Source organism: Myotis daubentonii, chromosome 7 (genome assembly GCF_963259705.1).
Source record: "Myotis daubentonii chromosome 7, mMyoDau2.1, whole genome shotgun sequence".
Lineage (NCBI taxonomy): Eukaryota > Metazoa > Chordata > Mammalia > Chiroptera > Vespertilionidae > Myotis > Myotis daubentonii.
In genome coordinates this window covers 28947938-28965024 of record NC_081846.1, presented here as the reverse complement: position 1 = coordinate 28965024, position 17087 = coordinate 28947938, and the positions used below count along the sequence as shown (strand labels likewise).

The window sequence follows — 17087 nt, the reverse complement described above, 5'->3', positions numbered from 1 at the left end:
GTTAATTGATTATTTTTTTTCCTTATTTCAGATTAAAAAACTACAGTCATGTAGAAAAAAATATTTTCCTAGACTAAAATGCAAATTTATGTTGGTATTATAATGTAGAAAAAAAATCATTGTATCAAGATAGAGGCATGTGATGCTTTAAATGACAGGTAAAATACAGAAGACATAAATCCTCCCATCAGAACTCGTTAACATCATCTCTCCTGGACTGTTCGAGCCTCTGAAGGTTCATGGAGGATGCCTCTCTCAGAGTCTCCCAGACTAATTTTCCCCACTAGAACCATGCAGTTTCTCTGGCCTTTTCGTTTTTTAGGGGCAGGGTGTTTATTGAAGACTCAATAGTCCTACATAATAGACACAATTAGTACTTTTCTAGTATCACTTCAGTCTATGAAAATGATAAACACAGAATAAAACTTCAGAAGCTTTTAGATCAGTAAAACCCATCGCCTCATCTTCCATGCACAGCTTACTCTTCCTAACCATTACCAATCATATACTGTTGTTTTCTTCCAAAGTGAATTAATAGAAGAAAAGGAGATTCTTAAAGGACAGTCAGAAAGCAGAGAGGGTAAGCCGTGCTCCCATAATTTTGACACACAATTGGCCGGCGATGTCCCTGTGGAAAGTGAAATAAGGCTGTGTGGTTGTCTGTGTTAGAATGTGCCTCGGGCGCACCTGGGGGAGCCGCCAGCCGCCAGGGGAGCATGCTGGTGATCAACTTCGACCTGGAGCCAGAGTGTCCTGACGCGGAGCTTCGCGCCACTCTGCAGTGGATCGCCGCCTCCGAGCTCGGGATCCCGACCATCTACTTTAAGAAATCTCAGGAAAACAGGATTGAGAAGGTATCGTGTTCTGTGTGTGGATAGCAATGAAGCTGAGTCCCTATTTGTGCGAATTTTGACTTTTTTTAGATAAATTAATTTAGCTAACATATCTCCCTTATGGTATTTCCCACTTTATCCTCCAGCCTCGTGAAAATGATATTGACTGATTTCTCAAAAACACTACCCCTTAAACCAGCGGTTCTCAACCTGTGGGTTGCGACCCCTTTGGGGGTCGAACGACCCTTTCACAGGGGTCGCCTACGACCATCGGAGAACACATATATAATTACATATTGTTTTTGTGATGAATCACTTTGCTTTAATTATGTTCAATTTGTAACAATGAAATTGGGGGTCACCACAACATGAGGAACTGTATTAAAGGGTCACGGCATTAGGAAGGTTGAGAACCACTGCCTTGAAGTCTCAGTTTTGCAGAAGTACACAGCAAAGGAAGGGAAAACAAGGAAGAATTAGATACTGCCTTAGTCAGCTTGGGCGACTTTAAAATACCATAGACTGAGTGGCTTAGATAAGAGACTTTTATTTCTCACAGTTTGGGGGCTGGGAAGTCCAAGTTCAAGATACCAGCAGATTCAGTTGCTGGGGAGGACCCCTATTCCTAGCTATGTCCTCCCACAGCAGAGAGAGAAGGCTCTGGTGTTTCTTCCTCATCTTATAAGGGCATGAATCCTACCATGGGAGTCCCATCCTCCTAAGACCTTATCTAAACCTATTTATGTCCCTAAAGCCCCACCTCCCAATACTATCACACTGGGGGGTTAGGGTTTCAACATATGGATACCTTCAGTCCATAACAGATAATGCCTCTTGGCTTATAAATGTAATAAATGTACTTGAACTGAATCCTTTAGTCATGGTTCTCAAACTCAGTGTGTGCTAGAAGCACCTGGGAGCTTGTAGAGGTCCCCGTGCTCTGCCCAGGAAATCGGAATCTCCTCTTGGGATGAAACCCAGGCACTGGGGTTTTCCAAAGGTCCCTGATGGTCCCTGAGGGTGCCGTAAAGGCTGAGAACCACAGCTGTGCAGGCCATAATTGCAGGAGCAAGGTGAAGACCAGCTCACTGGTGCTTAATGTGATGGAATTCTGACTTAGGGCCAAAGAAGGTAGCTGCTTTCAGAAGTCTATGTTGAATGTTTTCAAAGAAGCAGCCTAACACAGTTTGCAACAGCTCCCATAGATCCCACCATATGATTTGGTAAACACTCTAATTTAGTAAATGCACCTGAGAATATAAAAACCGCCTGCCATGTGATACTTTTCTTCAAATGCGTCTACCAATGACATACCATCACAGGATGTAAATTCTTCTAGTTTCCTAAGACAACACACTTGCTCAAGAAATGCCAGCTATGGCATAAATGAAGGGAATCTAATTATTTTTTTTAATTAAATCTTTATTGTTCAGATTATTACATTTGTTCCTCTTTTTTTTCCCCCCATAACTCCCCTCCTCCCAGTTCCCGCCCCACCCTCCGCCCTCACTCCCCACCCACTGTCCTCATCCATAGGTGCACGATTTTTGTCCAGTCTCTTCCCACATCTCCCACACCCCTTTCCCCCCCCCCAAGAATAGTCAGTCCATTCCCTTTCTATGTCCCTGATTCTATTATAATCAACAGTTCATTCTGTTCATCAGATTATTTATTCACTTGATTCTTAGATTCACTTGTTGATAGATGCATATTTGTTGTTCATAATTTGTATCTTTACCTTTTTCTTCCTCTTCCTCTTCTTAAAGGATACCTTTCAGCATTTCATATAATCCTGGTTTGGTGGTGATGAACTCCTTTAGCTTTTCCTTATCTGTGAAGCTCTTTATCTGACCTTCAATTCTGAATGATAGCTTTGCTGGATAAAGTAATCTTGGTTGTAGGTTCTTGGTATTCATCACTTTGAATATTTCTTGCCACTCCCTTCTGGCCTGCAAAGTTTCTGTTGAGAAATCAGCTGACAGTCGTATGGGTATTCCCTTGTAGGTAACTGAGTTTCTTTCTCTTGCTGTTTTTAAGATTCTCTCTTTATCTTTTGCTCTTGGCATTTTAATTATGATGTGTCTTGGTGTGGTCCTCTTTGGATTCCTTTTGTTTGGGGTTCTCCGCGCTTCTTGCACCTGTAAGTCCATTTCTTTCACCAGGTGGGGGAAGTTTTCTGTCATTATTTCTTCATCTGTTTCTTCTTGCTTCTTGCAGAGGTTGTCGATTTTTTCCTCCATCCGGTTTATGCACTCTAGGATCCTTATTCTGAATTCTTTATCTGTCATGTTGCATGCCTCTGTATTACTTAGCTGCTTTTCTGGAGAGTCCTCCTTCTCTTTCCTTTGGGGGTTTCTTTGTCTACCCATGTTTGATCTCACTGACATATCTAGACGTTGAGTTGTTCAGTGGTTGCTCCCTTGGTGGCAGTGACTCCTTGGTCTGTGGTTGCTCTTCGGGCGGTTGCGGTAGCAGCTGCTCTTCAGTTGTCAGCAGCTCCTCTGGTGGGTGCTGTTCACAGCTGTGGTGGCTCTTCTGGCTGGTGGGGCGAGGTTTCACGTACAGCTGCTGTTCCTCAGCAGAGGATGTGGTGCTCAGGAGGTTGCTGTTGCTTGGATCTGCTTTCCAGGGGAGTTCTGCTCTTCCCAGCTGCAAACCCTCTCACCAGCTGAGCAATTTCGCCAATTCGGTGTGAGTGTTACTAGCTTCAGCTGCTCGCTCCATTTGCTCCAGGACACGACCTGGGACACGTCTGCCTATATCGCCGCCATCTTGGTTCTCTCCGAAACCTCAGCGCTGGGGTGTTTAAAAGTATCTAAAAATAGCAGTTCCATCACACAGTCCACCACCAGGTTTGCCCCGCGGGGAGGCGTGTGGAGGACTTCCGGGGCAGCCCTATGACCTCCAGGCGGTGACAGCAGCTCTGGAGAGGGAGAGACTGCAGCACTTCCTGTCCGAAGTGCTAGCGGTGCAAACCTTGGCCTCAGTCATTATTTCTTCAAATAGGTTTTCAATATCTTGCTCACTCTCATCTTCTGGCACCCCTATAATTCTGATGTTGGTACGCTTGAAGCTGTCCCAGAGGCTCCTTACACTATCCTTGCATTTTTGGATTCTTTTTTCATTTTGCTTTTCCAGTTGGATGTTTTTTGCTTCCTCGCATTTCAAATCATTGACTTGATTCTTGCGCTCCTCTGGTCTGCTGTTGGGCGTCTGTATAATATTCGTTATTTCAGTCCGTGTATGCTTAATTTCTAGTTGGTTCCCCAATATAAGATCGAGGGTCTTATTAGTTTTCGTGTAGATCTCATTAAGTTTATTGGCAGCTTCTAAACAGTTCTTGAGAGACCTTAAAAGTGTGGTTCTGAACTCTATATCTTCCATTGACAATTTTGTCCTGTTTCTTGTCTCCGCATTTTGATATGCTTCCTTGGTGCACCCCCTAGTGGTCTTTGTTCGCAGTCTTATAGTTAAATCTTGATTGTTGTAGCTAATTCCAGGGAGGGTTTGACCTCCAGGCCAAGTGGCTATGAGAATCAGCTGTGTCAGCGGTGAGAGAACTTCTGTCCTCTAGGGAGGTGCTAATCTAGCCTTTGCCTGAGGCTATCCGGCAAATGCCTCTGTGCAGGGCTTGGGCGGGGCGGGTCGCACAGGATCAACAGGGTGGGCCGGAGAGAGCAGTTATGGCGGCTCTCAGTCCTGTCCCCAGGGGCTCTGCCTCTCTGAGTCCCAGCACCCGCTGCAAAGCTCAGAGAGAAAGCTGCACTCGCTCTGACCGAAGCCAGACAGTCCCGCTTCTCCCGTTTGAGTCTGGGTTCCTAAAGACTCGCCCGGATCTGGTGCTCAGAGTCTGCGACTCCCTCCCGATTGAAAACAGCAACCGCGCCCTCCGCCGCCAGCCCGCTCCGCGCACTCCGCACCTCAGAATTTGACTTCACCACTTCACCTCCTCTGAGTGTCCGTGTGCGTTTCTCTTTCCTCCTAGTTGTAGGACTTCCACTCAGCCAGCGTTCCTGTGGTTCTGGGTGATGTCCCTTCCGTTTTTTGGTTTCACTTTTGAAGTAGTTGTTCAAAGCAGCAAACTCTGGCGTTAACCTATGCTGCCATCTTGGTTCTCCGGGAATCTAATTATTAATGATTCTGAAATGGCAGGAAAAGAACAATTCTGACTTTTAATTTTTCAATTAATTGGAAAGAAAAGCCCAGATCCTTGACCTATGAAAACTGATTATGAAGTTACCAAGGCAATAACATTGACAGGCACAATAAAATATTCAGGACCAGCTGCTACTTTTAAAAGCCTATGCTAATGAGCTGGAAATGTCCTTTTCTGGCTTCTTCACTGAAACAGTTTCATTTTTAGCTAGAAGCTTTGTAAGTGAAGGAAGAAAAGAAAGTGTAAGGCCTTCCTGCTCATCAGCCCTGCAGATGTTTCAAGGTCTTAATGTCTGGGATTAAGTCATCACTGCCTCCCAGCAGGATATATTAGTGGGACCCCTTTTTGAAAGCTGTATTATTGTGATATTGACCTAGATTTAGAAATCATGAGACAGATTCTAGCCTGTGACGATTGTACACATTACTGGCACAGTGGCCTTGCTAGTGGAGCATTTTGACAACTTTGGGTCAGTCAGCATCATCCTGTAGTTATCACCACATGGAAAAACCCTCCTTTAGCAGGTCCCAAATATATGGCAAGAAGCTGGCATTTGGCTTCTAGAAAGGTCTATGGCAGAGAGCCTTCTGGAAAAGGTTTAACAGTGAAGAGAGGTCCTGAGTATCCACCCCCACAATGCTAGCTCTTGGTCGCTGGGCCATAGGAGGTTTGCACCATGACCAGCTTTTATTTTGCTCCTTGCCCACTACTTTTGCCTCAATCTAGGCTCTCTTCAGCCTTTGCCTAGATCCATGGCCTCCAATCATTTTTTATGTGTTTCCTATCAATATAAAACTATTGAGTAAGCAGCCCCAAGATATGCATGTTTATTTTTAATTATATCTGTGCAAATATATTACATAAAACTCAAGAATAAATACTTAGACAAGGTTCGCCTGTAATAATTCTGAATGTCACTCCATATTCCAAATAGTCTTCTTGATCATTTTGAAAGTGTTTGACTTCATTTGAACACTCATACCTCCTGTCAATCAGCAAATATTTACTGAATATCTATTAAGTACAGACACAAGATATTAAAAGATGGCTAAGATGCTATTCTTCCCTGAGGGATTTCTATCTATAACATAGTTGCCATTGGCCTCCCATCTGTCTCCCTTTTTATGTTATCCTGAAACTCTTTGAGATAATGTTTATGTTTCCATGCATTGAAAGTTAAGTATTTCATTTCCCAGCCTAGAAAATTGCTTTATTCTGATTAAGCCAACACAAGGCAAGCGAGCACAATAAAGCACTGATTTCTATAACTGTGCAAATAGTTGGTGCTATCGCAGCTGCAAGAAGAAACATAATTTAATAGGAACTCTTTAGAAGATGACTTCTCAGTAATTGAAATGAATTAACAAATTCAAGCTGAAGAGAAGGAAAAAGACAGATAGAAATTAGCATTTCAGTTTCTGGTTGGTGTTAAAAATCTGAGCAAACACAAAGAGAGCTGAGCAAAAAATCCTAGAAGGAAATGTTGAAGAAATAGTAACTAAACCACAATCCTCATCTTTTTATTTTTATTGAATTTATTAGGGTGACTGGTTAATAATATCATATAGGTTTCAGGTGTACAATTCTATTATTCATCATTTGTATATGGTATTGTGTGTTTGACACCCAAAGTCAAATATCTTTCATTCACAATTTATCCCCACCCCTCCTTACCCTCTTCTACATCCACCCCTTTCTCTCTGGTAATCACTATACTGTTGTCTGTGTCTATGAGTTTGGTTTTTGTTTTGCTTTTTGTTTTTTGCTTAATCCTTTCTCCTTTTCCCCCCAACTCCTCCACCCCTCCCTTCTGACAGCTGTCAATATGTTCTCTGTATCTATAAGTCTGTTTCTATTTTGTTTGTTAGTAGATTACACATATAAGTGAAATCATATGGCATTGTCTTTCTCTGACTGGCTTACTTCACCTAGCATAATGCTCTCCAGGTCTATCCATGCTGTTGCAAAGGGTAAGATTTCCTTCTTTTTTTATGACCCAGTAGTATTCCATCGTGTAAATGCACCACAGCTTTTTTATCCACTCATCTACTAATGAGCTCTTGGGCTGTTTCCAGATCTTAGGTATTATAAATAAAGCTGCAATGAGCATAGGGGTGCATATATTCTTTCATCTTCTTAATAGGTCATTTTTCTTCATAAGACCCCAGCCAGTCCTTTCTCCAAGTACTCCAAATAAATATCAATGCCATATTCTCCTGCCACCAAAACGTAGCCAGGTGCTGGAGTAGAAACTGCACTGGGCTGGTGTGCTAGAAAACCATGCATTGTGCTACCAACTTTTCATCTCTCAGGCCCTCGGTTTTTTCATCTGTCAATGCCTACTTCATAGGGTTGTTGACAGAATTGAATGAGATTACTTACGTAAAAGTACTTCCTAGAGCAGTGATGGCGAACCTTTTGAGCTCGGCGTGCCAGCATTTTGAAAAACCCTAACTTAACTCTGGTGCCATGTCACATATAGAAATTTTTTGATACTTGCAACCATAGTAAAACAAAGACTTATATTTTTGATATTTATTTTATATATTTAAATGCCATTTAACAAAGAAGAATCAACCAAAAAAATGAGTTCACGCGTCACCTTTGACACGCGTGTCATAGGTTTGCCATCACTGTCCTAGAGGTTTGGGCTTTTAATAATTGTTACTTTTTTTTACAAAAGTATCTTACTAAGGAGTTTGGAAAGTTTTCAGGTTGGGCTCCATCCCAAAGTATCATGAAGGCAATGATCTATAACCATTTCCCCATCTTCCAACACTTCAGCTCACAATTTATCTGCACTCGAACGCTTCCTAAATTGTGGCTAATTGAAGCTAGTAGCAATAATCAGGTGATAAATCTAGGATGTTTCCTCAAGCTTTCCTTTTCCTGCTTCAATGAAAAGCCAACCTCTCTTGCTTCGTGTTTGATGATGGCAGAAGGGAATGTAAAAGATGGAATGAAGAACCAGTAGAAGACCCAATACAAAAATTTAGCACTTGATTTACTGAGCCTAAATGTATACATCCAGTGAGAGATTATTTGTGACACAAATAGAAAGAATTGGGGAACTTACTATACAGTCCTGTCAGAGAAAGTCTATTCCAGAGAAAAACAGACCAGAGGAAACCCTTTAAATGTTTAAAAGACAGACTCTTGAAAGATTTCCATCTAGTCTCTCTCAATCAATGAATGGCAACTGCTGCGAGGAAAATTCCAGGTCAGTTGAAAGAACCCTCCAATGAACTGCACTGTCTAGAATGAAAATAGACTGTTCTGGAAAATACAATCATGGCACCAGAGATATTCAAAACCAGCCTGGGGAACTGTTGGCTTTGGAGGAGTGGTTGAATGAGGTGGACTTTGAGGATCCGCTGTGCGTTGTGAGTTCTAATTCAATGCTTTACTCTAGTTTCTAGATGTCGTGCGGCTGGTTCACCAGAAGTCCTGGAAAGTGGGGGACATCTTCCACGCCGTGGTTCAGTACTGCAGAATGCGCGAGGAGCAGAAAGATGGGGCCCCGAGTCTCTTTGACTGGCTGTTGGGACTGGGATAAGGCAGCTAGGCCCTGCACAGTACTCCTTTTCTTTATTCCACTTTAGAATATAGTGATTTGTTCTAAATGCTCTAAACTTTCTCAAACGTTGCATCCCATTAGCAGAGCTATAAAAAAATCTGCTGTTCAAGGCTACTGCCCATGGAGTAAATCAGAGGAAAAGCAAACTATAGATTTGTACAAGTCAATACAACCTGTGGGTGAGTTCAAAAGAGTTTGGGTTAGAGTGGCTGGAAAACTGAAAGTTTACGAGGACTGAAATTAAAAGCTTATAGCCCTAGCCAGTTTGGCTCAGTGGATAGAGCATGGGCCCTCAAACTGAAGGGTCCCAGGTTCAATTCCGGTTGAGGGCACATACCTGGTTGCAGGCTCGATCCCAGTTGGGGAGCATGCAGGAGGCAACCAATCAATGTTACTCTCTTTCTGTCTTTCCCTCTCCCTTCCACTCTCTCTAAGAATCAAGGGAAAAATATTCTCGGGTGAGGATTAACAAAAAGAAAAAATTTTAAAAAAAAAGAAGCTTATAACTAGCCCCAATCTCTAAGAAAGCTGCTGTTGCATATTTTTATAATATAAGATAAAATGTGTAATGTTACCCATTATGCAGATCAACTGGAAACAAAGTCACTTGTCAAAATAATTTTGTAAACTATGTCGTATCCTTTATGTTACTTTTCTGAGCAGATTACAGGGGTGTCAGCCCAGGTGAACACAAAATATGACTGGGAAATTTTCAGAACTTAAAAAAAAATTTCCATTTTCAGACTAATATCAGTGGGTGTTAACAGAAATATAAGAGTATCATCAATGTTTTCTACTGAGGTGATTTTATGTATTTACTGCAACCCACTGATAACTATTCCGCACTTCCTCAACAATACCTGGATTCCTAACTAATCAGAAAACTCTTGGTGTTCAGCTGAGATCAAAGATTGTCTTGTTTCCATCTCTATATTAGGTGGTTAACATGGTTATGGAATTCTTACCCTAAGGGCAAGCTTTCCCCCCAAACAAAGGAAAGTCTTTTGAGATAAAATCTGTTTGTGTGTTAAATTATATGAAATATAAACTTTCATTTTATTATTACTTTAAATTGTGAAGAGATTATCTTAAATAATATATTGGATTATCTTAGAGAGCCATAAAATCTGAAGAGATTGTTGTCTTAAGTCACATATATTGATACTTGAGCTCAGTGGTTTCATTATAAATGTGCTGGTCCCTCTATGGCTGACCTGCTACTCAGATGGCATTCATACTGACAGAGGCAGGATTTGACAAAACCAGTAAGGACCATACACTCTTCTGGATCCAAAGATATTATTGTTTAATTTGGGGAAAAGAAAACCTTATTACATTTAAGTATGTTAATAACAGAGATTTAGTCTTTTGGAAAATGAGAGCAGCTAACTTCTCCTTAATAAGTCTCCTTTCCTTTCAACTAAATGAGCTACACTGGTTTTTATTTTCTTGATCAAAGAAGGTGTTTATTAAAGATTTCCTGAAATACTATGCTTTTACACTATTTTTAGAGATGGTGAAGTAATTTTAAATGGGAACAAGGCCCCAGACCAGGAAAAGCCCCAGTAATACTGGCCTGATGTGTCATCCACGTCTTGAGATGTCAAGAAAGTTTCATTGTAAGCCACATTTCCCTTCCCACCCTCCACCCCACAAATCCATCCCACTACTCGTTAGGCATTTATTGTATAAGTAGTCCAAATCTAGGTTATTCATGGAATTTGACACATTAATCAAATGTCAAATTTTAAAATTTATTCATCATCTCAAGCTGCAAATTCTCTGTGCTAGTAAATGAAAAAGGATCTATTTATTTTTAAAACAATCTCAGAATACTATGTGTACTTTTGTTGTGCTCTAATGAATGTTTACGTATCCTACAAAGCACAAATATTGGATTGTAACCATGTGATGAAGTTATATGTGTTGTACTGAATGTTGCAAACAAATCAATAAATTTTTGTTGTCAAATCTTTCATCCTTTTTTCTCCAAGACCTCAAAGGAAAAATAGCCACAGTGTAATTGGAGGAAGATAGATATATCCCTTAGATAGGTTTTGCTGACTCACTGTCAGGTTTTGAATAATTAAATGGTCTTTGATTAAATTTGTTAGGAACAGTAATATTCATGTAAATCAGCATTTCTCAACCTTGACACTATTGACATTTGGGGCTGGATGATTCTTTGTTGCAGAGCATTGTCCTGCACATTGTGGGAAGTTTAGCAGCACTCCTGGTTCCTACCCACTAGATGTCAGTTACCACTCCCCCAATTATGACAACCAAACATGTCTCCCAGCATTGCCAAAGGTCCCCTGTGGAGCAAAATTGCCACTGGTTGAGGAACACTGGTGTAAGTGATGCATTGAAGGGGCAGAGCCTGAGACTCTAGGAGGCGTTAGGGTAGAGGAGGAAGAGCCTGTAGCCCCTCATCTGGGGAGTCCAAGCAAGAACCTGAAAACCAGACATTGTCTCCCCCAGCCTCCCAAGGCCCATGGACTGTGACTTTACAATACATCAGAGGGACAGAAGAAAAAGGCATAAGACAAACAAGGAATCTCCAGACCTGCTGATAAACCCACCTAGACTCAAAGTAAACAAGAGGTACTAGTAAACTCATCAGTCTTAGAGGTAAATGGATCAATGCTCTGAATTCAGGAAATAAATTATTAGAATTTATGCCATAAGTCATTGAGTATCCTGAGCACTTTATTCAATGCTCAGAAGGTATGAATATGCTTACGTAAAGACAAATCTTTGTCAGTCAGAGAGTCATGTCATATAAAAGCAAACTCTGGCCCTGACTGGTTTGGCTCAGTGGATAGAGCATCGGCCTGCTGACTCAAGGGTCCCAGATTCGATTCCAGTCAAGGGCATATACCTTGGTTGCAGGCACATCCCCAGTAGAAGGTGTGCAGGAGGCAGCTGATCGATGTTTCTCTCTCATCGATGTTTCTAACTTTCTATCCCTCTCCCTTCCTCTCTGTAAAAAAATCAATAAAATATATTTTTTTAAAAAAAGCAAACTCTGGACAGTGGCAAGGAGAGACTATTTTAAAGGATTATTACAAAAGGGGAAAAGGGACTGTTGCGATGGTGGTTGGAGCTTATTACAATGGTGAGGATGCTCCACTGTGAGATATGCAAGTGTCTCAAAAGGGGTTATTTTATAGAGATGAGTAAAGACTAGGAAGAACCAGTGTGCAGAGTGGGATGGACCAGGGGAGGTGGCACGATGGGACAGCGCAGGCTACTAGCAGGAGGGGCTCCAGGAGAGGCCCTACGCTGCATCAGGCTGAGGATAAGTCACAGGCAGGGGCCTGGAGAATGAAGCTGTAAGTATTACACTGCCTGAACTATTTTGCAAGGCTATCATAATCAAAACAGCACGGTACTGGCATAAAAATATACATAGATCAATGGAACAGAATAGAGAGCCCAGAGATAAACCCATGCCTATATGCAGTCAATTAATCCATAGCAAAGGAGGCAAAAATATAGAATGGAGTAAAGACAGTATAGTCAACAAATTGTTCTCGGAAAACTGGACAGATACATGCAAAAAAAGAAAAGAAACTAGACCACCTTCTTATACTATATACAAGAATAAATTCAAAATAGATTAAAAACAAAAAATGTATGGCCCAAAACCATAAAACTTCTAGAAGAAAACAGTGGCAGTAACTCTGAAATTGCTCTTAGTAATATTTTTTCTGATATATCTTAAGCAAGGAAAACAAAAGAAAAAATAAACAGATGGGACTACATCAAACTAAAAAGTTTTTGCACAGCAAAGGAAACCACAGACAAAATGAAAAAACAGACTGTTAAATGGAAGAAGATATTCACCAATGATACACCTGATAAGGGGTAAATATCCAAAATTTATTAATAACTCAAACATTTTGACACCAAAAAACAAACAATCCCATTAAAAAATGGGCAGAGGACCTGAAAAAGCATCTCTCCAAAGAGGGCATAGAGATGGCCAATACATAGATGAAAAGATGCTCACCGTCACTAATCCTCAGTAAATTGCAAATTAAAACCACAATGGCAACATTAGCAAGCACCTAGAAGGCAATGGTGAGAACAGGGGTTGAAGAGTTAACTCTACTCCAAAGAACAGAAGTGACAAGGAGCCAATACATCTTTAATAGGTGAGTGTTTCCTCTCACTCCCACCCCCTGTCTCTCGGGCTATTTTCCCATCCTTGGCTAAGATTCCAGTACATTCCCTCATAAGCTTTCCTGAACTTTCTCCAGCCCTTGCTGTCCCTGCAGGTTCATTTACTTGCCCTGCATGAGCACATGGTTTGGTAACACCAGACTCACTATTGCCTGAGGCATGGAGTTTTGTCTTTTAGAATGACAAGGTCAAAGCTGCCATCATCAGAACTCTGACTAATGAATAAATAACCTTTAACAATAAATAAACGTATTCCAGGATGAAAATGAATTTTTCTGACTAAGCAAGGAGGCTTTGGCAAGCCCTTAAGTTGGAAGTTACGACACCAGCTAATGAGCATCAGAAGTCCAAGCATGTCAGACTCTGAAGATTCTGGAAACAGAGGACAGCCTTGGCACGCTGCTGCCCAATGCTAGTTAGCCAACATTTTCCTAATGGTTCTCCCTCTGTGCTCCCTGTTCAGACCCATGGAGTTCATTTGAGTATGGGGAAAACTTACGGTCCAGCATTTTTAGGAAATTGAAATTCAGAAGTGTGAGAGGACCTAATCAAGGTATCAGAGTATAAAAATAATAACCACACACATATATAGTCCGCTATATATGTGCACAGACACTATTTTAAGGGCTTTATGTATATTAAGGTATTTAATCTCCACAACAGCCCTGTGAAGTAGGCATTATCATTACCAGTTTGTTATTGAAGAACCTGGAGCTTGATGAAAATAAGTAACTTGCTTAAGGTCACAGAACTAGAAACAGGCAGAGCAGGATTCATCCCAGTCACATTAACTCCGGAGCCTGCACTCTAAATGTCTGCTGCAAGGTTTTAAATCGGCATAAATTGGAGGCATGAGAGGTGAGGGTTGTCAGAGGATAGACAATGCAGAGGGCGAAAGAAGCGGAGCCACGAACCACAAATCACCCCTTGTCAGTTCAATCACATATTTTTTTTCAGCTACCATTCCTGTGCCCTGATAAGGAGAGAGAACAATGAACAAAACTCTGTTACTTACTTGACATTGACAGTGGAGTTGATGACTATTTAGAAGGTTGGCTTAACTGTCTGAGAGTACCTCCATGCACGGAGATTATACTCCTAGGTCAAGCCCCTAAACTGCCTTCAGGTAAATACTTACTTTTAAGGCAAAGTGTACAGATGTCCTCAATCAGATGACCTGAATGAACGCAGGTTATGTTTACTTAAACTTTAAAATTTCAATAAAACTTTATTCTTAAATTACAAATAAAAACTTGTTTGGCTTTTAAAATCACTTTTAAGATATTATATTAACTTTTTAAAGTCATATTATGTTAAACATTCTCAGCAACAAAGCTGTGCCATTTATGTGTCCAAAATAAAAGCTAAACAGCAAACTACAGAGCAGGATGGTTCAATGGATCACAGAGGGAGTGTGTGCCAGACACATTTCCAGCATAGAAAGAATGAACATCACAGACACGCTGGGAGATGAATTTTAAATTCTGTTTTTTACAGCTTGATTCCAGAAGTCAGTAAGAGGAAAATAAAAAAGATAAACAAGAGGGTGTTTTCAAAGTAACAAAGGCCAAGGTTGGCTCATGGTAGGAGTTAGAGGTATGCTCCCCTAAGGTAGTGGTTCTCAAACTTCCTAATGCCATGACCCTTTAATACAGTTCCTCATGTTGTGGTGACCCCCAATTTCATTGTTACAAATTGAACATAATTAAAGCATAGTGATTAATCACAAAAACAATATGTAATTATATGTGTGTTTTCTGATGGTCTTAGGCAACCCCTGTGAAAGGGTCGTTCCACCCCCAAAGGGTCGCAACCCACAGGTTGAGAACCACTGCCCTAAGGCAACCAACGAGGGGAAGGGTAGGGAGGATGAAGTGACATAGCACACGGGCCTGTTGGTCAACAATTACATGCTGGAAGTGATACCCGTCCTTTCCCAAGTCTGGGGCTGGGGGACTTCCCCTGACTGTAAGTAGTGGGGAAGATCCTTGGCATAGAGCAGCCCAAAGGAAATTGGCCAGCTACATGGGTCACTGCTAAGATGCAAATAGATGATTATCACATATGGTGTCCCCCCCCCATGTAGTGGAGAGTTTTGGTGGTCTACTCAGCAGCATCCCTTCTCCCTCTCCTCCTTACCTGATTTTATGTGGGAATCCTCCTCCTCCACATAACCTATGTGATGCAGGAGAAGCTGAATCCATCCCAGGACCCAGGATGGATACAAGCTGGACCAAGTTCATCAGAGCCCAGCCTTCCCTTATTGGAACACTTATTGGTTCAGGGATGGACATGGAACTTAAATGGCCCAAACTGAAGGGAAAGGATTACATAGAGGTCTGGAGAACTAACTCTCTCTCCCCCTCCCCTCTCCCTTTGCATCTGGCAGCCAATGTGCAAGTGTAAATGGTTTATTAAACAATCTGAATTACATGAGGCAAACAAAAACACAATGCACTTTTAACTTTCTTTAACTATTTGGCCAACTGTGTTTTGTCAAATTTCTTTTTGCGACTCTATTGTGAATCTAGGAGAGATCTCACAGTTTCTGATCACTTTTATTAGTAAGTCTTAGATTTCTAGGCAATCTAATCCAATTTATAGCCTGGCTTTTATGTACAATATAAAGGTCTGTTTCCTTCCCCCAGTCTCCAGCCAGACTTTTGTCTGAGAGCTCAGACTGGGAAGAGGCACCGTGTCTGCTTTTTGTTCCTCCTCTTCTAGCTTCTCTGCTTCTATCTCCATGAGTGTTAGGCTCTGGGGGAGGGAAAGGAAAAGGCAAATGTTTTTGTCTTTCTCTGGAAGTGCAGTAGCAATTCTTTGCACCAAACATCTGCTCTCCCCTGGTATACATGCATGAGTGTTCTGGAGAGCCTAAAGGGTCACTCTTAACATTCCCCTGAAGTGGGAGATGCAACTCCAACTTTACCTTTACTTCTTCTTCTTGCAGCCAATGAGCCCCTCCCCCATTTTCTACCCAATCTCTTCCTCTCTTCCCCTCACCCCATCTAAGTCTCTTGCTATTGGTTCAAAATATCTAATAGGCAACCCACTTAGGTAGATACCAACAATAGCTCAAACACAGTCACCTATCACAGTGTCTGCAGTAAACTTGGACACTCTCATGCTGAACAGTGATAATCTTATTTGCACCGAAGCTGTCCTCTTTCCCCGTCATCTCAGCTGGGTCTTCTCTCTGGAATTTTCCTCTCCGCTCAGATATGCTTAAGTGGCTAGTGGGAAAATAATGACTTTAAGGTTCTGTGTAGTGGACAGCACCTTAAAGTGGACATATAAAGCCTAGGTCATATTTGGAAAAGCAGAAATGGAAGAAGTATAAGGAAGGTAATTCTAAGCAAAAGGAAGAGAGTAGGTGAAGGGATGGGGTCTCATAGCCAAGATAATATAGGACACAAATGGGAGAAATTATTTTACAAAATGTGAAATACCTTGAATGTATAACTAAGATGTGGGGTCCATCCAAGCAATGCAGTGTTTTACACACATTTGTTTTGAAAGTAGGTTACTTATACTCTCTATTATTCTAGCATTCTGCATATAGGCAAACTATTGCTATATTTCAAGTTACACACAGTAGCTCAAAATACAATGTAGATTCTGTGATTCAAACCATACTTTAACAAGTGAGAGCTTCTAATTATGTCTATTCATGACAGGAAAAGACAACAGCCAAAGAGGTGCTGGATTTGGGATAAGGGAATCTGGTCTTGAGTCTCCTTTGACACTGACTATCTGTGTATTTTTAGAAAAATCATTAACTTTTCTGACCCTCAGTTTATTGTCTATAAAATGAGCATCAATACACCTTCATTACAGGGTTGACAGTATTAATTTTGACAACAGTCATAAACATGCTTTGTAAGCAGCAAGGTAGTAGCCAAGGTACAGTGTCAATGTGATTCCTGAATCCTTGACTCTGTTTTAGAAAGGTCATCCTAATTGATGCCAGCTTGATAAATGAGGTATAGGTCTACAGAGGCAGGGTTAAAACAGGCTGAAGTATTTATAAATCTAGTTTTCAGTTGGGCAAAGCATACTTTTGGCAGGTGATTCTCAGGGGAAGCTTTCAAGTGTCAAGTTCATGGACCCATGAACAGAACCGATAATTGAGGATAGTCAACTTTAGCTTAAAGTAGAATTGCTAAAATCCAGGAGAACATAAAAAAAGATTTTAATAAAACTTTTATGTAATACCTCTGTATTCTCTATATTTTCCCAGTCTCATAGTTCCATTAGAATACAGGTTTCTGCTTTATTTTGGAAGAGCACCAATAGTAAAACAATTATGTAGTCACCTTTCAGTGCAACCTAA

At 41.1% G+C, this 17087-nt stretch overlaps 1 protein-coding gene across 6 annotated transcripts in view; it reads left to right on the top strand.

Annotated features, from left to right (window-relative positions):
* The window catches only part of SPHKAP (SPHK1 interactor, AKAP domain containing), a 105246-nt gene extending 94709 nt beyond the window's left edge, over positions 1-10537 (top strand). For 4 of the 6 annotated variants that reach the window (XM_059703401.1, XM_059703399.1, XM_059703398.1 and 1 more), the window contains 3 exons: positions 528-580; positions 670-854; positions 8402-10537. In XM_059703401.1, coding sequence (XP_059559384.1) covers positions 528-580; positions 670-854; positions 8402-8545 — 382 coding nt within the window. In that variant the 3' untranslated portion in view covers positions 8546-10537. Of the gene's footprint in view, positions 1-527; positions 855-8401 lie in introns of those variants that run through there. The other 2 variants (XR_009453766.1, XM_059703402.1) reach the window with 2 other exon arrangements.
* The last annotated feature ends 6550 nt before the right edge of the window (positions 10538-17087 follow it).